This window comes from Papilio machaon, chromosome 4 (assembly GCF_912999745.1).
Source record: "Papilio machaon chromosome 4, ilPapMach1.1, whole genome shotgun sequence".
In the NCBI taxonomy this organism is placed as follows: Eukaryota; Metazoa; Arthropoda; class Insecta; order Lepidoptera; family Papilionidae; genus Papilio; species Papilio machaon.
Genome location: NC_059989.1, coordinates 5282158 through 5306693, shown reverse-complemented (window position 1 = coordinate 5306693; position 24536 = coordinate 5282158). Strand labels below are relative to the sequence as shown.

Sequence of the window (24536 nt, the reverse complement as noted above, 5' to 3'; positions counted from 1 at the left end):
TTTAATTTTAGATCCCATCCATATAAATCCGTGTCAGCCATCTCCTTGCGGACCTAACAGCCAGTGCAGGAATGTGAATGGCCAAGCAGCGTGTTCGTGTGCTCCCAACAACATCGGCGCGCCGCCAACTTGCCGGCCCGAGTGCACCATCAGCGCGGAGTGCGCCCTCGACCAAGCATGCAGCAACCAGCGCTGCATCAACCCTTGCATCGGCGCATGCGGACAAAACGCCGAATGCAAAGTGGTTAACCACAATCCTATTTGCACATGTCCTATGTCGTACTCTGGCGATCCATTTTCACGGTGCTTCCGACTCCGTGAGTATTAAACTTTCCTTCAATGCATTATTTATTATTTTCCTTTATGAAAACTAGCTATCGCTCCCGATTCTGTTTATGTTTATGGTGATTTTTTTACTGGATATTTTTATGATGTGACCCATTTTTCTTACAGCTGAAAAGTTACCTGAACCCATAAATGTTTGTACTCCATCACCTTGCGGGCCTTACTCATTATGTAAGGATGTCAATGAAGTACCGACGTGTACATGTCTAGAAGGCTATAGCGGTCAACCACCATATTGCAGACCAGAATGTAGCAGCAACGAAGAGTGCCCAACTCAATTGTCATGCGTTAACATGAAATGTAAGAACCCATGCGAGGGCACTTGCGGTGCTAACGCTGAATGTAAAGTTGTTAGTCATTCGCCGATCTGCTTCTGTTCTTACGGCTTTACTGGAGATCCGTTCTTCGGCTGCGTGCCTGAACCTTTACGAACCGAACCTACAACGAGCCCTTGCTCGCCATCGCCTTGCGGTGCCAACGCTATTTGCAAGGAAAAAAATAACGCGGGTTCCTGCAGCTGTATTGAGAACCACATCGGTAACCCATACGAAAGTTGTCGGCCAGAATGCGTTGTGAACACCGACTGTGCATCTAATCTCGCCTGCGTTAATAGTAAGTGCGTCGACCCCTGTCCCGGTAGCTGCGGTAACAACGCCGTCTGCCAAGTGGTCAACCACGCATCTCTGTGCACTTGTATCGATGGATACACTGGTGATCCATTCAAGTATTGTACTTATGAAGGTGAGACATAGTTAATATCCAAAAGAGCCTAGCCATGTAGAGAATGTTATATGAAGTATGTTATCTGTATATATTGTCTTTACAGAACCAAGACCGATATCCAAACCTCTCGATGCGTGCTACCCTTCACCGTGCGGCCCCAATAGCCAGTGTAAGGCAAAGAAAGGTCAAGCCGTATGCTCTTGCTTAGAAGACTATGTCGGCACCCCACCTAACTGCCGACCAGAGTGCGTCACGAGCTCCGAATGTGGTCACGACAAGGCTTGTGTCAATAATAAATGTATTAACCCATGTCCGAAGCCGTGCGGCCTGAACACCGACTGCAAAATCATTAACCACAGTCCAATATGTTCGTGTAAGAATTCATACACAGGAGATCCGTTCACGATGTGCACTCCAATAAGATGTAAGTATATTTAAATACATAACCAAAACCCAATATTTAATGTATTATAATATATCAACATAACTTATTTTATACAACAATTTTAGACGAACCTCCACTAGCTACAAATATACCGTGCCACCCGTCTCCTTGTGGACCAAACTCTGAATGTCGAAATATTGGAAATAGTCCCTCTTGCTCGTGTTTAGCGGGCTTCGTAGGTAGCCCGCCCAACTGTAGGCCGGAGTGTACGATACATTCTGATTGTCCGAGCGACAGAGCTTGCATAAAATCAAAATGTAAGGATCCATGTCCCGGTTCATGTGGTTTATCAGCTTCCTGCAGTGTGCTAAATCACATACCAATATGCACATGCATTGAAGGTTATATAGGCGACCCATTCACAAGTTGCAGACTGAAGCCTCTTGAAGGTAAAACTAGTCTTTGAGCTTTTTGTCTATTAACAAAATATTCTAATTGTTATAAGTGTTAAATATGAATATGTGTTTTATTTTCGTATTTGCAGAAGAAGCAAGCACTGTTGACACATGCACTAATGTTCACTGTGGCTCTAATGCAGAATGCATCAATGGACAATGTCAATGTTTACCTGAGTATCACGGTGACCCATACTTCAACTGTCGACCGGAGTGTGTATTCAGTACGGATTGCGACAAGGACAAAGCTTGTATACAAAGAAAATGTGTAGATCCGTGCGTTGGTGCTTGTGGTCAAAACGCAAATTGTCAGATAGTCAATCACATACCAATGTGTAGTTGCAACATCGGATTCACAGGAAATGCTTTCGTTATATGTAATCCTATCAGAGGTAATTATTTACAATATTTAAATATTATAATATTCTTTATTCATTATACAGGAAATCGATTGAATAACATGGGTGTTATTTTTTTACAGTACAACAATCTGAAAATCCTTGCAACACAGCAATTTGTGGTCCTAACAGCCAATGTAGAGAAATAAATAATCAAGCAGTTTGTTCGTGCCTGCCAACATATCTTGGTTCACCTCCAGCTTGTAGACCGGAATGTGTTGTTAGTGCAGAATGCCAACAAAACCAAGCATGTACGAATCAGAAGTGTGTCAACCCATGCATCGGAGCATGTGGTCTGAGAGCTACTTGTGAAGTCATCAATCACAATCCCATCTGTACCTGTCCATTGGGATTTTCTGGAGATCCATTTGTGGCTTGTACATACATTACAAGTGAGTTAAATCTTTATTAAATCAAATAGCCAAAAAATGAATATACTAACAAGTACGGCTACAACTACTAATTTATTACTATTTTATAGGCGTACCGCAAGTCATCAACCCATGCACGCCGTCACCGTGTGGTCCAAATTCTATCTGCAAAGAAATAAATGAAAGCCCATCGTGCACCTGTATGCCCGAATACAAAGGACAGCCTCCATATTGTAAACCAGAGTGCATAAGCAACAGTGAATGTTCCACTCATTTAGCTTGTGTCAATCAAAAATGTAAAGACCCGTGTACAAGAGCATGCGGCGCAAATGCAGAATGTCGTGTTGTGAGCCATTCCGCGATGTGTATCTGTCCTCAAGGATATGAAGGCGATCCGTTTACTCAATGCGTTCTACGATCAGCTGTTGAAATTTTAACACCGTGTCAACCTTCTCCATGTGGACCAAATGCTATTTGTAAAGAACAAAATAAAGTCGGTTCGTGCACTTGCAATGAAGGTTACTTTGGAAACCCATATGAGGGTTGTAGACCAGAGTGTGTGAGCAATTCAGATTGCCCTGGTGATAGAGCATGTATTGGTAATAAATGTCAAGACCCATGTCCGGGAACATGCGGACTATTTGCGGAATGTAACACGATAAATCACGCACCTACTTGTACATGCAACGTTGGGTACACTGGAGATCCGTTCCGACGATGCCACCTTATGCTAGGTAAGTAAATTTTCAGTCATGTTTTCACAAATCATGAGATGATTGTTTTTAATTGAGTTTTCGACTTTCCAGATGCGCCTACTCCGGTAAATGTTTGTTCTCCTAGTCCTTGTGGACCCAACAGCCAATGCCGTGTTGTTAACGATCAAGCTACTTGCAGCTGTTTGCCTGACTATATCGGACAACCACCCTTATGCAAGCCCGAGTGTCTTCTAAACTCAGATTGTGCTACGGACAAGGCTTGTGTTAACCATAAGTGTATAAATCCTTGCCCTGGCCCATGTGGACAAAAGGCTGAATGTCGGGTATTTAATCACAATCCCATTTGCAGTTGCGTTTCAGGATTTACAGGCGATCCGTTCACAAGATGCTACTTAAAACCAAGTAAATAATCCCTTTAATTATTTCACTGTGAGTTTCCACTGCCTAAAAACTTATACAAAATTTAATGTCTTCCATTTTCATTCTCTTTGGAAAAACAGAAACAAATATATACATTTACACAATCGTTACGTTACGGCAGTGGAATTTCATGATAAAATGTACTAGTATTACTACATTATACTTATATGGTATATGTATTGATTGTTTAGCTTCTCAACCTGTCATCGATGAAACAAGAGACCCATGTGTTCCATCCCCTTGTGGAATGCACGCTATATGTAAAAATTTCGGAGGTCAAGCGACATGTTCATGTTCCCCTGGTTACTTTGGAAGTCCACCAAATTGCAGACCCGAATGCGTGACAAATCAAGACTGTGTCAGTTCGTTGGCATGTATTAATGAAAAATGTACCGATCCCTGTCCTGGGTCTTGTGGTCAAAACGCTCAGTGCTCAGTATTTAAACATGTAGCCGTATGCACATGCCTAGAAGGCTATAAAGGGGATCCATTCACTGTTTGTAAAATCAAGCCGTTAGAAGGTAGGCAACATTTCGTTCCTTTAAGTACTTTAAATCCTCCTTGCCTCATGGTAAACTCAGTATAATGTGTAAACATTATATTTTAATTTTCAGACCCCATCGTCACCGACCTGTGTAACCCGTCTCCTTGTGGTTCGAACACTAATTGTGATAATGGACAATGCTTTTGCCTGCCAGAATATCACGGGGATCCATATATTGGTTGTCGGCCAGAATGTACAGTCAGCTCAGATTGTGAAAGGAGTCTTATATGTGTAAATAAGAAATGTGTTAATCCGTGTCCCGATACGTGTGGGTCAAATGCGATTTGTGAAGTCATAAATCATGTACCGATGTGTAGTTGCCCTATAGGACATACTGGAAACTCATTTGTTTCCTGTAATAAAATCCAAGGTAATCATTTAGTAAAATCAATAAAAATGTGTAAGTATACTTTTTGGAATACCCTGACCAAATAATTTTATTTCAGCTCCATTGCCTACCAACCCTTGTAATCCGACACCCTGTGGACCGAATAGCCAATGTCGTGAAATTAACAACGTAGCGGTATGCTCATGTATACCTGGATATTCAGGAAACCCACCAACATGTAGACCGGAATGTACCACAAGCTCTGAATGCCCGCTCGACAAAGCATGCAGTAACTATAAATGCACCAATCCCTGCACAGGATCATGCGGAGTCAACGCTCATTGTGAAGTTGTAAACCACAATCCAATATGCTCATGCCCTAATGATTTCACAGGCGATCCATTTAGTAGATGTATTCCAAGACGTAAGTTTGTCTTCATGTTCACATTCTTTTTTTTGTAATGCTACAATATAATATAATATTGTGTATTTCATTTCAGCTCTAGAATCACCACCTCAAATTAATCCTTGTGAACCGTCACCGTGTGGACCGAACTCCATTTGTCACACTCTGAAAGATTCACCTTCCTGCTCTTGTATGCCTGAATTTATCGGAGTACCGCCAAATTGTAGGCCAGAATGCACCAGTAATAGCGAGTGTCTGAACCATATGGCTTGCATTAAAAATAAATGCGCAGACCCATGCCAAGGTGCATGCGGCTCAAATGCACAATGTAGAGTTGTAAGTCATACGCCGAATTGTATATGCCTGCCTGGATACACAGGAGATCCGTTTGTAAATTGCATTGAGAGTAAATTCACTCCAGAAATCTTATCACCGTGCACTCCATCCCCTTGTGGTAGTAACGCTATCTGTAAAGAAAAGAATAACATTGGCTCATGCGTATGTTCTCCTGGCTATTTCGGAAATCCTTATGAAGGCTGTCGCCCTGAATGTAGTGTTAATACAGATTGTCCCTCGGACAAGGTGTGCCAGCAGAACAAATGTCAAGACCCTTGTCCTGGTACATGCGGATCTAACGCAGAATGTCATACCATAAATCATTCTCCTATGTGCTCTTGTCTTCGAGGATACACCGGTAATCCATTCCAAAATTGTGTCATTATTCAAGGTTAGTTAATATCTTATCAGTCACATCTTTATATATATATATATATATATATATATATATTGTGTGTTTATTAAAAAAAATTATTGTTTTTCAGAAATTAAGGAACAATCAAATCCCTGCAGTCCTTCTCCATGCGGTCCGAATAGTGAATGCAAGGTGATAAATGAACAGGCTCTTTGCAAGTGTTTGAAAGATTTTGAAGGCAGTCCACCAAACTGTAGACCTGAATGCGTTGTCAGTGCGGAGTGCCCAACTAATAAAGCCTGTGTATCACAAAAATGTATCGACCCTTGTGTAGGACAATGCGGACAAAGTACTAAATGTCAAGTCATAAATCACAGTCCGATATGTACTTGCATAGAACACTACACGGGTGATCCGTTCAGTCGATGCTATCCAATGATTATAAACGCGCCATCAGAAGTTGAACATCCGAAACATCCATGCATACCATCACCTTGTGGACCATATAGTGAGTGCAAAGAAGTCGGAAATATTCCATCCTGCGTTTGTCTACCTAACTACATCGGTTCACCGCCAGGCTGTCGTCCGGAGTGTTTAATAAACCCAGACTGTCCCAGCAACATGGCTTGCATAAACCAAAAATGTAGAGATCCTTGTCCCGGTTCTTGTGGACTAAATGCTCAATGCATTGTGAAAAACCATATGCCAATATGCACCTGTTTGGATAATTATGCCGGAGATGCATTCGTTGAGTGCAAATTAAAAGGTAAAATTGATTTCCGCATAATGTATACTATGTATAAGAATGTATTTGAATTCCTACAACTGCACTGGGTGTGCGGCTTCTATGTACTCAATTCAATTTTGCTAATAGTTAAACAACTTTAAATTAAACTTCCTTTATTCCAGAAATTTCACAGGTCGAAATCGACTTGTGTAATCCAACCCCCTGTGGCGCAAACGCTATTTGTGACAATGGGCAATGTTCTTGTCCTTCTGGATACCAAATGGGACCATCATTTGATTGTCGTCCAGAATGTGTCCTTAGCTCAGATTGCCCACAGGACAAAACGTGTCATAAAAACAAATGCGTTAATCCGTGTAACAGCGGCGTGTGCGCGGCCAACGCAATTTGCGAAGTCATCAACCACGTGCCTATGTGTAGATGCCCAGAGCGCATGGTGGGCAACGCTTTCGTTTTGTGTACTCAAATTGAAGGTAAGGATTTTTTCATATCGACGCCTTCATCGAATAATCCTGTAATGCACTCTTACCGGGTTTTTACTTTTCCGTCGAATTCGGCATCTAAAGGTCCTATTACACGTTGTGAATTTTTTTAATTTTCCTTAATGTTAATTACGGAGATAAAAAGTCATTATTGAAACAGTTTTTTTTTTTATTTCCGGTATTAATATTTTTCCTTCATTGCACAGAATACGCCCGGAATACATGAATGAAAATTAAATGCAATGTAGCTATAAAAATTAGCTTTGTTTTGGTATCTAAAAGATTCTTGTACAATAATTATTGATGAAGTTATTAAAAAAATACAGTTTTTTGCTTCTCCTGAAAAATTTGATTTTATTACGGGGTTATTCGGTGGGGGCGTCGCGTCGATATTATCTGCGTACTTGTCACTCTGCAAGAACAAAACTACTACGCCTTAAACATAATATTTAGCAACTGACTTTTACTTTATCCCATACTAGCTGTCGCCAGTGACTCCGTCCGCGCTGAATTAAAAAAAATATTAGTGGCCAATGCAGACTATAGTCTACATCCATGCCAAATCCATTCATCGAGATTAGTTGAGCCGTTCTGGAGATCCTAACAAACATTCATCCATACATCTAAACTTTCACATGTATAACATTAGTGAGATAAGATTTTTTTAAATTTTAGTTGAAAAAGTGCGGCCATGTGATCCAAATCCTTGTGGACCAAACAGTCAGTGCAGGGAAGTAAATGGGCAAGCTGTGTGCTCATGTCTAGTTGGGTTTATCGGCAGCCCCCCTTCATGCAGACCTGAATGTGTACTAAGCACTGATTGTTCACCTGATGAAGCTTGCAGCAATAGAAAATGTATAAAACCATGTCAAGGCGCATGTGGCGTAGATGCGAAGTGCCAAGTGATAAATCACAACCCCATCTGTTCATGTCTCCCGCATTACACAGGCAATCCTTTTGTACGATGCGTCAAGATAGAATTTAAACCTGAAATCGTTAACCCCTGCACACCTTCACCATGTGGTCCTAATTCATTATGCAAGGAAACATTAGGTTCACCGTCATGTTCTTGTCTTGATGGATTTGTAGGATCACCACCTTATTGCAAACCAGAGTGCATTAGTAATTCTGAATGTCCAACCACTAAAGCTTGTATAAACGAGAAATGCGTTGATCCTTGCTTGGGAACGTGTGGATCCAATACTAAATGCCATGTCATTAGCCATTCACCATCGTGCGGCTGTCTGCCAGACTACACTGGAGACCCATTCAGTGAATGTTACAAGGTAGAAATTATTCAAGACATTTTGACGCCTTGTCAACCGTCCCCATGCGGAGCAAATGCCATTTGTAAAGAATTTAATGGCGCCGGATCTTGTACCTGCATAGAAAATTTCATAGGAAATCCTTACGATGGGTGTCGTCCTGAATGTATTATTAATACCGATTGTCCATCAAACAAAGCTTGTCTCCAGAATAAGTGTCAAGATCCATGTCCAGGAGCGTGCGGTTTGAATGCTATTTGTCAAGTAGTAAACCATGCACCATCGTGCTCGTGCTTAAGAAGCTACACTGGCGACCCATTTAGACACTGCACACTGCAAGGTAAATAAAGGTTTTTATATAAAATTGACATCATATTTTTGATCGAAAGTAATGCCTCTTTCTTTTAACAGAAATAGAAGATAAACCTATAAACGTTTGTCAACCTTCACCATGTGGTCCGAATAGCCGTTGCCAGGAAATAAATAATCAAGCGGTGTGTTCTTGCTTACCTAATTACATCGGCTCTCCACCGGGATGCCACCCAGAATGTACAATAAGTACGGAATGTCCCAAAAATAAAGCATGCGTTAATCAGAAATGTGAAGATCCTTGTCGCGACGCTTGCGGAATGAACACAGAATGTCGCGTCATCAACCACAGGCCCATCTGCACTTGTGTAACACGATACACTGGAGATCCATTCACACGATGCTACCCAATGCCACGTACGTATAAAATTATTAGTAACATAATTTCATTTAAAATATCCGCATTTATGTGTCTCGCGATGATATTAAGTATGTTTTGAAACAGCTAAAAGTATGTTTTAATTTTTGTCCAATTTAGCTCCTGTTGCCAACGCTGAATTGGAACCATACAAAAATCCATGTCTACCATCACCTTGCGGTCCAAATTCTGTTTGCCAAGAAGTCGGTGACATACCATCATGCACATGTATGCCAAATTATATAGGAAGTCCACCTAATTGTCGACCAGAGTGTACACTTAACTCCGACTGCCCCACTTCTCAAGCTTGTATCCATCAGAAGTGTCAAGATCCTTGCCAAGGTTCTTGCGGTATAAATGCACTATGTACCGTTTTCCGACATACACCGACTTGTAACTGTCCAGAAGGGTACACCGGTGATGCGTTTACGGTTTGCAATCCAAAAATAACAAGTAAGTTTTATCTATGAATCTATAGTGCCAAAAAAATAATAACATTGTATTAATTTATGCGCATTAAAATGTTATTTATTTTAGTGCCATCGGATGTACTAGATAAATGCAATCCATCTCCATGCGGAACTAACGCAATTTGCAATGATGGTTTATGCACATGCGTTGAAGAGCATCACGGAGATCCGTACGTAGGGTGCCGACCAGAATGTGTTCTAAGCATTGACTGTCCAAAAGACAAGGCCTGTGTTAGAAATAAGTGTGTGGACCCATGTGAAAATACTTGCGCTGTAACAGCTGTTTGCGAAGTTATTAATCACGTTCCTATGTGCAGCTGTCCTCAAGGAAAAACTGGAAACGCTTTCTATAGTTGTGATCCAATTTCAGGTATGGATTATAGTGTATTACAAGTAGCTTTCTTAATTTTGTTGTGTTTGAGATTTTTTTTTATAAATAACACCTGTATAATAATAATTTTCTTTTTGTTTTAGTACCAGTTGTAACAAACCCTTGCCATCCTTCGCCTTGTGGACCAAACAGTCAATGCAGAGAAGTTAATGGGCAGGCCGTTTGTACTTGCGTACCTGGATACATGGGCAGCCCTCCCACATGTCGTCCGGAGTGTGTCGTGAGCTCAGACTGCCCGCACAATAGAGCCTGTAGTAACCAGAAATGTATTAATCCATGTTCAGGATCATGTGGAGTCGAAGCTAAATGTGAAGTTATTAAACATAACCCCATATGTACTTGTCCACCTAAATACACAGGAGATCCTTTCGTCAGATGCATACCGTTCAGTAAGTGTTATTTTTTTTAGTCATAGGTATATTAGTCATAAAAATGTTTGTATTTTATATGACTAATAAAGGAATAAAAATAAAATGTTTCTTTTTCACTTATAGGAACATCCATGGCAGATGTTACACCATGTTCACCATCCCCATGCGGCCTTAATGCAATTTGTAAAGAAGTGGCCGGATCCCCTTCCTGCGCCTGCCTGCCCAACTTTTTTGGTTCGCCTCCTTATTGCCGCCCAGAATGTTCTTCTAACAGTGAATGTCCTCCTAGTCAAGCATGTATAAACCAAAAATGTAAAGATCCTTGTATATCGGCGTGCGGTGTAAATGCACAATGTAAGACGATTAGTCACTCGCCAAGGTGCTTCTGTGATTCCGGATACACGGGAGATCCGTTCACAACCTGCAGACGTGAAGAGTTAACGATTGTAGAAAAAACGACTCCTTGTACTCCATCGCCATGCGGCCCTAACGCCGAATGTAAAGAGCAAAATGCTGTCGGATCTTGTAGTTGTCTACCTGAATATATCGGAAACCCATATGAAGGTTGTCGTCCAGAATGTACGATTAACACCGATTGCGTACAAAACAAAGCTTGTATTCGTAACAAATGTCAAGATCCGTGTCCAGGAACTTGTGGACTTTTAGCAACATGTACAGTTGTGAACCATTTACCATCTTGCTCATGTCCAAATGGATACACAGGAGATCCATATCGCCAATGTAATGTACTAAAAGGTACCTTTTCACTTCTTAGACTTTTAGCAATTATGATTAATTACTAACCTATAACTATCTTTTCTTCATATTTACAGAAGCATCACCAGTACCCTTGACACCTTGTGTACCAAATCCATGTGGTCCAAACAGCGTCTGTCGACCAGCGAACGGGCAAAGTGCATGTTCATGCATGCCTGGTTATATAGGCTCTCCTCCAGGATGTCGACCAGAATGTACTATTAGCTCAGAGTGTCCATCAGACAAAGCATGCGTCAATCTTAAATGTGTAAATCCCTGCCCCAATCATTGTGGAACAAATTCTAATTGCAGGGTCATAACACATAGCCCTATTTGCTCATGTATCCCTGGGTTTACAGGAGATCCATTTACACGTTGTTATAAGCACGGTCAGTTTTAATTTTTCATCGATTCAAGTTTAGGTTCGGAATATTGACTGAGTTACTTAATTTTTTTTGTTGTATTTTTATTTTAGTTATTGCAGAACATACCCCAGAAATTCAAAATGATCCTTGCTTACCAAATCCCTGTGGTGAAAATGCCCTTTGTCGAGACATTAATGGATTCCCATCATGCAGTTGCATGCCTGAGTTCCAAGGTTTGCCACCAAACTGCAGACCAGAGTGCGCCATAAATGAAGATTGCCCCTCAGATAAAGCATGCTTAAACATGAAATGCAAAGATCCCTGCCCTGGAAGTTGCGGTCAAAATGCAGTGTGCTCTGTGTTCAATCATTTTCCTGCTTGTACGTGTTCTCAAGGCTACACGGGAGATCCATTCACACGTTGTGTTGTTATTGAACAGATTAACGGTAGGTTACCAAATAATAAAATTTTACGATATGTATTTGACATACATAATTTAATTTTTAATTGATTGTTCCAGATGAGTTACCCCCTGATCCGTGTAATCCATCACCGTGTGGTTTTAATGCTTTGTGTTCAAATGGAGTATGCACCTGTATGCCCGAATATCGGGGTGATCCATACATAGGGTGTAAGCCAGAATGTGTGACAAACATGGACTGTGCTTTAGACAAAGTATGCTCTAGAAATAAATGCGTGAACCCTTGTCCTGGCACTTGTGCTTTTAATGCAATTTGCACGGTCTATAATCATATTCCTATCTGTACCTGCCCAGAAAATATGTCTGGAAATGCATTTACCGAATGTCATACTATACAAGGTACGTGTTTGTATTAAATCAGGAAGTCAACACATTGGCGTATAAAAATAACCAAAGAAAAATTAAAATCTCTTAGTATACTGTCGTTATTTGTTATTCAAAATAAATTAGTAATATTACTCTTTTCAGTTATTGAAGTTCAACCCTGCAACCCTAGTCCTTGTGGACCGAACAGCCAGTGCAGACCGTTCAATAACCAAGCCATATGTTCATGCCTGCCCGCATACATCGGCAGTCCACCGTCTTGTAGGCCTGAATGTACAATAAGCGCAGAATGTCCGCTGGACGAGGCTTGCAATAACCAAAAATGTATAAATCCATGCAAGGGCAGCTGCGGTTACGGAGCAAGGTGTCAAGTAATCAACCACAATCCAATTTGCTCTTGTCCATCGCAGTACACAGGAGATCCGTTCACACGCTGTACTGCAATAAGTAAGTTATTTGCCTGATTTAATAAAAAAAGCCATTTAGGAATTTATTTATTAGTTTTTATTTTAATAAAACCTAATAAATAAATTCAAACCCTATTATTTAACCCCAATTCCTAATAAATAAATAAAAACTATTAACATAACCATTTAGGAATTTATTTATTAGGTTTTATTAAAATAAATAAATAAAAACTATTAACATAACCATTTAGGAATTTATTTATTAGGTTTTATTAAAATAAATAAATAAAAACTATTAACATAACCATTTAGGAATTTATTTATCAGGTTTTATTAAAACCTAATAAATAAATTCCTAAATGGTTATGTTAATAGTTTTTATTTATTTTAAACGACATCTATAGACTCTTGGTCTGTACTCTTTTTTGCACACATTTCTTATGCTATATGATTTTATATATAGCATTCTTTATCTCTATTTTTTTTTATTCACAAAAACCTGTGGATGTGGAGGTAGGTAAAATGTAATAGTTAAGGATACTGCTCTTCCTTATACTACTGTTTCATTGTTAGCTTTTTAGAAGCAAAAGCGTTAAATTAATCAAAGTCAAGTGATTTAACAACACTGTGTTTAATATATGACTTTTTGTCTATCAGTGTCTGCGCCTCTTCCGCCGATAGACCCATGTACACCGAGTCCTTGTGGTCCGTACTCCACGTGCAAAGTCATCGGGGAGTCCCCGTCGTGCACCTGCCAACCGGAGTATATCGGCTCACCACCAAACTGCCACCCGGAGTGCAATAGTAATTCAGAATGTCCAACCAATATGGCGTGTGTGAACCAGAAATGTAGAAATCCTTGTCCCGGAAGTTGTGGTTACAACGCTGATTGCAAGATTGTCAGCCACGCTCTAATATGTTCCTGTCCCTATGGCCAAACTGGAGATCCACTAATTTCGTGTAATCCTGTTAAAGGTATTTAGATATTTCATATAATTAATCTTAGTATTTGTGGATTGAAAATTCGCAGTTGTACTGATTAATTTGCTTTTTTCAGATTCTGTCATAGAATACAGTTCGCCGTGCGACCTTTCACCTTGCGGACTTAACGCCATTTGCACTGAAAGAAATGGGGCAGCATCTTGCAAGTGCGTCGATTCCTACGTCGGCAATCCTTACGAGGGCTGTCGTCCGGAATGCGTCATTAACAGCGATTGTACCCCTACATTAGCTTGCGTTCAAAATAAATGTAAAGATCCCTGCCCCGGTATTTGCGCTCCCAACGGAATTTGTCAAGTCATCAACCATCTTCCTTCATGTTATTGCCCACCTGGACTTACTGGAGCTGCTTATTCGTATTGCAAGCAAATCGAAGGTTAGTGTTTACATTATTCACATCCCCTAGTATTTATTTCATTTAAATTTGTTCATTATGTTACTCGTAAAATTTTTCTTCGTATTATTTTTTATATTAGAATTTGCTATAAATAAAATTTTCTATTATTATTTATTATGAGTAGTATTAGTAGTTAATTAGTAAACATAACAAGTGTAACTTAATATTTTTTAGAAGTCGAAAAATCTACACCTTGCACGCCGTCACCCTGCGGTCCAAACAGTCAGTGCCGCGAAGTTAATTCTCAAGCAGTCTGCAGTTGCCAGGTTGATTTCATTGGCAATCCACCAAACTGTCGCCCCGAATGTACCATTAACAGCGAATGCGCCAGCGACAAAGCCTGCAAAAACCGTAAATGCGTAGACCCTTGCGTCAACCAATGCGGTCGAAATGCCAACTGCAGAGTGATAGCTCATAATCCGATCTGCTCTTGTCAAGAGCAGTTCACTGGAGATCCTTTCACATATTGTATGCCATGTAAGTATTTTAAACATTATTAGAGCATTTCAGCAGTACTTATTAACTTAAAATACTTACTAATTACTACATATTACATTAAAGTAGTAAAATAAGGAAAAGGTGTGATTTGAGTAATATTTTAATTGAAATGTCATTTGATCACTTAATAATAACAAATTACATAATGAGATTAATTTTTTTAGCTGTCGTATCGGTTTCAACGCAAGATGTCAATCCTTGTGTGCCTTCACCATGCGGTCCGAACGCCCAGTGTCAGGAATACAAAGGAAATGCTCGTTGCACTTGTTTACCGAACTACATTAGCACACCACCTCGGTGCAGACCGGAATGTACAGTGAACAGTGAGTGCAGCGCGGTGACAGCCTGCATCAACAACAAGTGCGCCGACCCCTGCCCGGGAGCGTGTGGTAACAACGCTCAGTGCAACGTCAACAATCATATGCCAATCTGTTCTTGCGTCCCAGGCTATACCGGTGATCCCTTTACAAACTGTAATCCAATGCCACTAGGTAGATAATATTTGATTTACGAATATATTTATTAAACATCAATTTGTTCTCTTGACGACATCATGAATACGGCAGATATATTTTCATATATTACTTTTTATTTTCAGAAACTGAACCACTGGACCCCTGCCACCCTTCACCTTGTGGTCCAAACGCGGCCTGTGAAAACGGAGTCTGCACATGTTTACCAGAATACCACGGAGATCCCTACTTTGGATGCAAACCCGAATGTGTTCTCAACTCGGATTGTCCACGTGATAAAGCGTGCATGAAGAATAAGTGTCACAATCCATGCGTGGACACTTGCGGCACGGATGCTCTGTGTGAAGTCATCAACCATATACCAATGTGTTCTTGTCCAACAGGAACAACAGGTTCTCCGATGTACTATTGCACTAAGGTAATAGGTAAGTAATCGACTTCTACATACGACAAAATCTCAATATAATAGGTGCATTTTCAATCAGACATGTTAATGTACAAATGGATATATTACAAAAATGCGAATCAAATCTTGCAATGTTGTTGTTTGAAAAGTTGTTAATTACCTCATTTATTATAATAACATTTTAATATAAAGTATTATTTATATAATAAACAGTAGCCAAACGGAGTAGTATATTGTGAAAGGTTGTCTTTATTATTTGTATTACAACTATAAGATATTTTTATTTCTTTACTCTTTTTATTTCTTGTTATTAGAAACACCAGAAAAACTAAGTTTATGCGACCCGTCACCGTGTGGCCCATATAGTCAGTGCCGAGAAGTGAACGGTCACGCCGTATGCGTATGCGTCCAAGGTTACAAAGGAAGTCCACCGAACTGTAGGCCCGAGTGCACAGTCAGCTCGGATTGCAAACTAAATGAAGCGTGCTCAAACCAAAAATGCATTGACCCTTGCCCCGGAGCTTGCGGCAGAAACACACACTGCATTGTCGTAAACCATAATCCAGTGTGCAGTTGCTTATCAGGGTATTCAGGAGATCCTTTCTCAGTCTGCCAACCGATCCGTAAGTACTTTTTAATTTTGTTTCTAGTAAATTTCTTATATTGCTTTATTGAACTAGAAGCCGACCAATTAAATCTATGAATTTTTTCATTCCTTAACAAATATTAAAATACTTGGTATCAATAACTCTTTTCTAATAATTTCAAATTCAACAAATGTAAACGTACTTAATTGTTGTTGTTTTTAGCTGCGATACCGCCTGTTATAATTAATCCGTGCCTACCCTCACCTTGCGGACCGAACTCACAATGTATAGAAAATGGCGAAAAGGCTGAATGTAAATGCTTACCAGAGTTCATTGGTGCACCGCCTCAATGCCGTCCTGAATGTACCAGTAACGCGGAATGTACGTCCACGATGTCATGTATAAATAAGAAGTGCAAAGACCCCTGTGTAGGCTCCTGTGGTGTCAATTCAGAGTGCAGAGTTGTGAGTCACACGCCGATATGCGTATGTCAAAATGGATACACAGGAGATCCTTTTATACACTGTAGCATACAAGTATCTTACTCAATAGAGGAACGGCCAACACCTTGTGTGCCCTCTCCATGTGGTACTAACGCCGAGTGCAAAGAACAAAACAATGCCGGCTCCTGTACATGTCAACCGGGTTATTTCGGAGATCCTTACGTGGCTTGTAAGCCAGAATGCTTAATCAATTCTGATTGTCCACCAAATCTAGCCTGTTACCAAAACAAATGCCACGACCCCTGTCCCGGTACATGCGGTATCAATGCAATATGCAACGTGGTGAACCATGTACCTAGTTGTAGTTGCCTCGAGCAGCACTACGGAGATCCGTATAGAATTTGTACATTCAAAATTTACGGTAAGTCAAGTAAATAGAACAAATTTTAAATTAAATCTATGATTACTGAGCATTTCATTAAATATTTATAACCTTTTACAGAAAATAAAACCGACCCCTGTAATCCATCACCTTGTGGTCCAAACAGCCAATGCATCAACAAAAATGGATTAGCGATATGCACTTGTTTGAGTGGTTATCTAGGCTCGCCGCCCAGCTGCCGACCGGAATGCTTAACGAGTTCCGAATGTCCTCTCGATAAAGCCTGCGACAACTTCAAATGTATATCACCATGTCCAAGAGGCTGCGGAGTAAACACAGAGTGCAGAGTCATCAAACACAACCCTATCTGTTCTTGTAAACCTCAATTTACCGGAGATCCTTTCTCTATCTGCTACCGTGTCGTTGAAGTACAGTATCAAGATAATGAACCTATCAACCCTTGTGTGCCTTCACCATGTGGATTAAACGCTGAATGTCGTGACGTCGGCGGTATACCTTCGTGCACGTGTCAAATTGGATACTTTGGAAGTCCACCAAACTGCAAACCAGAGTGCGTAACAAATACCGACTGTAGCAACGACAAGGCCTGTATAAATATGAAGTGTATAAATCCATGCCAGGGTTCGTGCGGTATTGACGCTGTGTGCAACGTCATTAACCATGGACCTGTCTGTTCATGTCCCGTCGGTTACCAAGGCAACCCATTTGTTGCGTGCCACATTAAACCACCAGGTAATATAATAGGGAATATTATATAGCAAAGCTGATTGTATTGAACTGCTTCAAAATATTAATTACCTCTGTCTTTTCTAGATGTCATTGAAAAACTTGATCCCTGCCATCCATCACCGTGTGGCTCCAATGCACTGTGTAACAACGGCGTCTGTACTTGCCTGCCTGATTATAACGGAGATCCTTACTTCGGCTGTCGACCGGAGTGTGTTCTAAGCACCGACTGCCCGATCGACAAAGCGTGTATACAATTCAAATGCAAGAATCCTTGTCGCGATATGTGCGGAGAAAATGCTGAATGCAACGTTTACAATCACGTGGCCGTGTGCAGTTGTCCGAGTGGCATGACTGGGGATGCATTTTCGCGATGCATCAAAATAGAAAGTACGTCACAAGTTTACTTTTTAGTATTTTTATTACAATTTTTTTTGGACACAGAAATTTAAATTAATGTGTTTTTCTAGAACCTGTAACAAGACCCTGCGAACCATCTCCGTGTGGTCCAAACAGTGTGTGCAGAGAAGCGCAAGGCCAAGCTGTTTGTGCTTGTATAACGGGTTACATTGGAAATCCACCTAATTGTAGACCAGAGTGTATCCAAAGCGCAGACTGTTCACCATCACTGGCGTGCATTAATAGAAAGTGTCAAGATCCTTGCCCTGGTTCATGTGGACATAACGCGAAGTGTAAAGTTCATAATCACAACCCTATATGCACATGTCCACCTAAATTGACGGGATCTCCATTTAATCACTGTTATGGTAAATAATTCATAGTAATCTCATTTCAATAATTAGTATTTACTTATGGAACATTTAGAATTCGTATTATTTTAAATAAACCTCTATTTACAGCTGAAGTAGTGGAAGAATCATCAACCAATCCTTGTCTACCAAATCCTTGCGGACCACACAGCATATGTACATCGGCGCCGAACAAAGACTCGCCGATTTGCGCCTGTCAAGCGACATTTGAAGGATCGCCGCCGAATTGTCGTCGCGAATGTACCACAAGTGAAGATTGTTCTTTCGACAAGGCCTGCATAAATTACAAATGCAAAGATCCCTGTCCAGGATCGTGCGGTTCACAAGCATTATGCACCGTGCGCCTCCATACCGTTATGTGTTCTTGCGAAGAAGGTTACACTGGTGACCCTTTCATTTCTTGTATCCAAAAAATACACGAAGTTATACCTTCAGATCCTTGTGACCCATCACCTTGCGGCCCGAACTCGCGTTGTAAAGTTTCAAGAAGTGGCGTCGCCGCCTGCGTTTGCAATGAGGGCTACTTTGGAAATCCCTATGAATCATGTAGACCCGAATGCGTTTTGGATAACGATTGTCCGTTCGACAAGGCTTGTCGTAACAACAAGTGCCAGGATCCGTGCCCCGGTGTATGCGGCACGACGGCGACTTGCCAAGTTATAAATCATTTGCCTTCCTGCAACTGTGCACCAGGGTACACTGGCAATCCATATCAATATTGTCACATCATTATAAATGAACCAGGTACTGTAACTTGTGTTGCTTCACCAATATTATTTACAATGTTAGCAAAAGTGTATAATTAGTAGAGTCATCTGTATTTACGTTATTGTAAAGTGCAGTTTACAAAATATAAATGTTTTAAACATTTCTTGCAGAACCTACGCCCAAAAATCCATGTACACCTAACCCTTGTGGCAGTAATTCTGTATGCAAGAGTAACAACGGACTAGTTTCATGCACATGCGCCCCAGGATTCTTTGGCGTTCCACCAAGTTGCAGACCGGAGTGTATCGTGAACTCGGAGTGTGAATCATCAAAAAGTTGCGTTAACCAGAAATGCATCGATCCCTGCATCGGTGCGTGTGGACAGAACGCAGAATGCAGAGTTATCAACCATGCACCTATTTGTTCTTGTAGTCGAGAATTTGAAGGAGATCCTTTCATTAGATGCACTCCTATTCGAGGTACGTAGATATTTTTATATTCTGTTCAACTATCACGTTTAAATGAAAAAGTTTAAATTCTGTTAATTATTGTCAATTTAAATTGTTATCAAACGTTTAAGTACAAACAAAAGTGATCGAAGCTTTGCTTCATGTTTTACAATAAAATTACATATTTCACTAAAAGAAATATTTCTTTCATAGACATACCATCGCCAGAAACAGACCCGTGTTCCCCATCACCATGCGGACCGAACTCTCTATGCCAAACAGTGAATAAAGTGCCAACGTGTACTTGCATAGAAAACTTTATCGGCACCCCGCCAAACTGCCGATCGGAGTGTACTGTGAACTCAGATTGTCCTGGCACCATGGCATGTATAAATCAGCGATGTCGCGATCCTTGCCACGGCTCGTGCGGCCTAAACACAGTATGCCAGGTGAACCAGCACGCCGCTATATGTAGCTGTATGGAAGGTTACACCGGTAATCCATTCCAGAGCTGTTACGTCAAAGAAGTTATAGGTAAAATTTCTTATCTCTTATATTCTAAATAAAGTCTCGCTGCTTAGCTAGACATTTTCATTTTTTAATTCTGTGTTATGTGATATTATTAAATTTTACTCATTTTTCAAAATAACTTACAGAACACGTGCCTGAAAACTACGACAAATGCAATCCAAACCCTTGCGGAGCCAACGCAGACTGTAACAATGGACTGTGTACATGTAAAGCGAACTTCTACGGTAACCCCTACATGAGTTGCCGCCCCGAATGCTCCCACAATTCAGACTGCGCACTCAATCTGGTTTGCTTTAATAACAAATGCATCAATCCTTGCAACAACCTCTGCGGCCAGGGCGCGCAATGCGAAGTTTATAATCATCTACCTATGTGCTTCTGTCCACCGAATACAACTGGAAATGCTTTCTTTTCTTGTACACCCGTCACAGGTAAAACCTTAAGTAATATGCCAACTAAAAAATCTTATTAAAAATTTAAGAATTTTAAACAAATTATCTATATTTTGAAGCATTATATTTTTTTTGCAGTTCAACCGGAGCGACGTAACCCTTGCGAGCCGTCACCGTGCGGTCCTTACAGCACGTGTCGCAGTCTCAACGAACAAGCGATGTGCTCGTGTCTAATAGGATACGTGGGAGTACCACCTTCTTGCAGGCCTGAGTGTTTGGTGGACTCCGACTGCACGAGTCTGAAATCATGCTCAAACCAGAAATGCATTGACCCCTGCCTAGGAACGTGCGGTTTGAATGCGGAATGCAGGGTACACTACCACAAAGCACTCTGTTACTGTCCGAATGGTTATAGCGGCGACCCATTCACACAATGCTTAGTTAAAGTTCAAGGTATATTTATATCAAATAAGTTCTACTAAATATTAAGTTATTTTTTTAACTTTACAACATTAAAAAAATATTTATCTTAATTCCAATTGTTTACAGATGAAATACCAGCCAAAAAAACTCCATGTGTACCTTCACCTTGTGGTCCTAATTCGATATGCAAAGCTGTAGGCGATTCACCATCTTGTTCGTGTCAGTCGGATTACATTGGGTCACCTCCATACTGCCGGCCAGAGTGCGCATCGAATAGCGACTGCAGCTTTGATAAATCTTGTATTAACAACAGATGCGCAGATCCGTGTGTCGGAGCTTGTGGTATTAATGCTATATGCAGAGTCATTAGCCATTCGCCACAATGTATATGCGAAGTAAACTACGAAGGTGATCCGTTTAATCGTTGCTATCCTAAGAAACCTTTGAATTTACCATCGGAGTCCGACAAGCCATGCTCACCGAACCCCTGCGGACCCAATGCGATATGTCAGGAACGCAACAATGCCGCCAGCTGCACATGTGTTTCTGGATACTTTGGCGATCCCAACGAAGGTTGCAGACCTGAGTGCGTAATTAATTCTGATTGTTCCGATAATCTCGCCTGTATAAACAACAAATGTAAAGACCCATGTCCAGGTTTATGCGGCACGAACGCCCAATGCCAAATGGTGAATCATGTACCTAAATGTATTTGCATACATGGATATGTCGGCAATCCTTATGACATTTGCCGTGTTATAAAAGGTAAGACAATAAATTTCTTTTAGCTAAATTTAAAAAGGCATGGTACTTACAATACTTTTAATGCAATTAATATTTTTTTCTAGAAACTCCATCTGATCCGTGCAGCCCGTCACCTTGTGGTCCTTACAGCATTTGTCAGGCTCGTGATAAAAAAGCAATATGCTCTTGCCAACCCAATTATCTTGGTAATCCACCTAATTGTCGTCCAGAATGTATTACAAATCCTGAATGTCCACTTGATAAGGCTTGTGTTAAGCAAAAATGTATAGACCCATGCATCGGTACATGTGGAGAAAATGCACAGTGTCGTGTACACCATCACAGCCCATACTGCACTTGTCTCGCTGGTTACGAAGGAGATCCATTCTCTGTGTGCATTAAAGCTGTCGCTCCACCAGATAATAAAAATCCTTGTGAACCTAACCCTTGTGGGCCATACGCTACATGCAAAGACATTGGCGGCAACGCAATATGCAGTTGCAAACTAGGTTACATTGGTGTACCGCCGACTTGCGCTCCAGAATGTACCATTAACGAAGACTGCCCTAAGGATAAAGCATGTGTAAGAGAAAAATGTCTTGACCCTTGCATCGGATCATGCGGCGTTAATACTAACTGCCGTGCCATGAACCATCTTGCCATTTGCACTTGTCTACTTAATTATCGTGGCGATCCATTCGTAGGATGCAGTATTTACAAAGGTTTGTAACATTTTTTTTTTTAAAAAGTGGATCACATGTAATATTTTAATGAGTGATTATTTGTTTACCAACAGAAATAGAGAAACTACCCCCGATCGATCCTTGCGCCGGATCTCCTTGTGGCGTTAATGCAATATGCAGTAATGGTACTTGTTCTTGTATTCCTGGATACCACGGCAATGCGTACGTCGAGTGCCGACCGGAATGTACAGCCGACACCGACTGTGATAAGCAACTAACTTGTGTAAATTATAAATGCGTGAACCCATGTAAGAACGCTTGTGGTACCGGCGCCGTTTGTAATGTATACAATCACATAGCAATTTGTGAATGTCCGACTCTAATGCGCGGAGATCCTTTCCTTTCTTGTCGACCTGTTATAGGTATGTTAATTTGCATAAATTTAATTTGCCTTAATGACTAGAAGAATTACTTATAATAAATTACGTATTTACAGAGCCCACCGAAACGGATCCGTGCTCACCAAATCCTTGCGGACCTAACAGTGTATGCCGGGCTAGCGGCACAGTGGCACATTGCTCATGCAAACCAGCCATGTACGAGGAGCCTCCGAGCTGCCGGCCCGAGTGCCGTGCGAACTCCGACTGCCCACCGGACCGCGTCTGTAGAAATAACAAGTGTCACGACCCATGTCCGGGCACTTGCGGTGCTCATGCTATTTGCCGCACCCGAATGCACTCGCCAATATGCAGCTGCCCGGTTCGCTACACTGGCGATCCATTTACCCGTTGTTTACCGAGTATGTACATATATATAGATATACTAAATAAAAAGAAGCGTCTATTATAGATAGTTCAAAAAATAACAAAACCTCTATTGTTTCAGTTGCGTTTGATACAGAGTCGAAAAATGTGTCACCGTGCCCAGATTGTGGTCCAAATGCGGACTGTATAGACGGGCAGTGTCGCTGCAGAGTCAACTTCTTCGGGGCGCCACCTTTCTGTCGTCACGAATGTCTCAGTTCCAGCGATTGCGATTGGCGGTTCACCTGTCTCAATAAGCGATGTGTCGACCCTTGCCTTGGGGCGTGCGGTCATGGTGCAGTTTGTAGTACTGTTGGACACAATCCACGCTGCGATTGCCCACCGAATACAACTGGAAATCCCCTTTTTGCATGTCGACCCATCGAAACGATTCGTAAGACAGACTTAACTGGAAGATATACATATGCTTTTAATAAACGTTTTAATGTTACAGATGTTGCTAGCCAATACCGACCGATGTACAACGGCGTACTTATGTTTTCGCTTTTAAAGCTTAGGCATGGGTTTTACTAGCGAAACTAAGGAAACCGTTTGTACAAACCCCTAATTCTTGTACGCTTTGTACTAAGCGCTTATGATGTTTGCTCCGAGAGTAGTCCAAACTTTTACCCCATACTTTAATACTTGTTTACACTTACAGAGATTCCTCAAAACACGTCATGCAATCCGTCGCCTTGTGGACCCGGTGCTATTTGTCATATCAAAGGCAACGCAGCATCGTGTGAATGTGAACCTGGGCTCCGCGGAGACCCATACTTCGGGTGCCGACCAGAATGTCTCTCCGACTCCGACTGCTCACCGACAAGAGCGTGCATGCGATCGCACTGCCGGGACCCATGCGAAGGCACCTGCGGCATTGGAGCTGAGTGCGAAACCGTCAACCACATACCGCTATGCTCCTGCCCACCCGGCACCAGAGGCAACGCCTTTGTTAAATGCGATCCTATTCCGATAGGTAAGACGTTCAGTAATATTCAAAATCTAAAATTTTATTATTAATCCTATTAAACATTTTCTTTTTAAGCAATCAGATAAATCTGTCTCGATTTTTTTGTTGTACAACAAGCTCGAAAGTGGTGAGAGCCCACTATTCTAAAGTTAAAGTTTAATCATTAAACATTAATAAGGAAAATTTTTAACAGCATTGCCATGCACACCATCACCATGCGGACCTGGCGCACTGTGCTCCGTTTCCGGCAAAAACGCCGTGTGCTCCTGTCCTAGTGGCACCAGTGGCGAAGCGGCCTCCTCGGGCTGCCGGCCGGAGTGTGTCGTCAGCTCGGAGTGCCCACGAGACCGAGCTTGTGTCCGGAACAAATGTATCGACCCCTGTGTTGGCGCCTGTGGAAATGGTGCGACTTGTCGAGTTTTCGATCATGCACCGATTTGCTCTTGTCCACCTCAAACAACAGGAGATCCATTCCTCAGTTGCAGAAGTAAGATTTCTTTAAAACAAAATTGATGTACTATTGACCAATAAAATGCATTATAATCATGATAATATCTTATTTTAG

The 24536-nt window shown here is 41.2% G+C and overlaps 1 protein-coding gene across 1 annotated transcript in view; it reads left to right on the top strand.

Moving 5' to 3' along the window:
- LOC106710707 overlaps positions 1–24536 on the top strand; it is a 98961-nt gene that overhangs the window by 62164 nt on the left and 12261 nt on the right. The window contains exons 74-119 of the mRNA XM_014502850.2: positions 12–317; positions 454–1086; positions 1172–1492; positions 1579–1902; positions 1998–2300; positions 2390–2698; positions 2788–3411; positions 3484–3795; positions 4005–4334; positions 4428–4727; positions 4804–5109; positions 5186–5818; positions 5913–6548; positions 6692–7000; positions 7685–8614; positions 8686–9000; positions 9122–9454; positions 9539–9841; positions 9946–10251; positions 10357–10989; positions 11067–11378; positions 11465–11800; positions 11875–12174; positions 12304–12606; positions 13224–13541; positions 13624–13941; positions 14137–14439; positions 14625–14951; positions 15059–15358; positions 15654–15962; positions 16149–16790; positions 16872–17504; positions 17586–17888; positions 17969–18265; positions 18359–19012; positions 19147–19455; positions 19639–19959; positions 20082–20387; positions 20487–20801; positions 20898–21536; positions 21620–22237; positions 22312–22620; positions 22695–22997; positions 23084–23395; positions 23663–23977; positions 24165–24458. Coding sequence (XP_014358336.2) covers positions 12–317; positions 454–1086; positions 1172–1492; positions 1579–1902; positions 1998–2300; positions 2390–2698; positions 2788–3411; positions 3484–3795; positions 4005–4334; positions 4428–4727; positions 4804–5109; positions 5186–5818; positions 5913–6548; positions 6692–7000; positions 7685–8614; positions 8686–9000; positions 9122–9454; positions 9539–9841; positions 9946–10251; positions 10357–10989; positions 11067–11378; positions 11465–11800; positions 11875–12174; positions 12304–12606; positions 13224–13541; positions 13624–13941; positions 14137–14439; positions 14625–14951; positions 15059–15358; positions 15654–15962; positions 16149–16790; positions 16872–17504; positions 17586–17888; positions 17969–18265; positions 18359–19012; positions 19147–19455; positions 19639–19959; positions 20082–20387; positions 20487–20801; positions 20898–21536; positions 21620–22237; positions 22312–22620; positions 22695–22997; positions 23084–23395; positions 23663–23977; positions 24165–24458 — 18162 coding nt within the window. The remainder of the gene's footprint in view (positions 1–11; positions 318–453; positions 1087–1171; positions 1493–1578; positions 1903–1997; positions 2301–2389; positions 2699–2787; positions 3412–3483; positions 3796–4004; positions 4335–4427; positions 4728–4803; positions 5110–5185; positions 5819–5912; positions 6549–6691; positions 7001–7684; positions 8615–8685; positions 9001–9121; positions 9455–9538; positions 9842–9945; positions 10252–10356; positions 10990–11066; positions 11379–11464; positions 11801–11874; positions 12175–12303; positions 12607–13223; positions 13542–13623; positions 13942–14136; positions 14440–14624; positions 14952–15058; positions 15359–15653; positions 15963–16148; positions 16791–16871; positions 17505–17585; positions 17889–17968; positions 18266–18358; positions 19013–19146; positions 19456–19638; positions 19960–20081; positions 20388–20486; positions 20802–20897; positions 21537–21619; positions 22238–22311; positions 22621–22694; positions 22998–23083; positions 23396–23662; positions 23978–24164; positions 24459–24536) is intronic.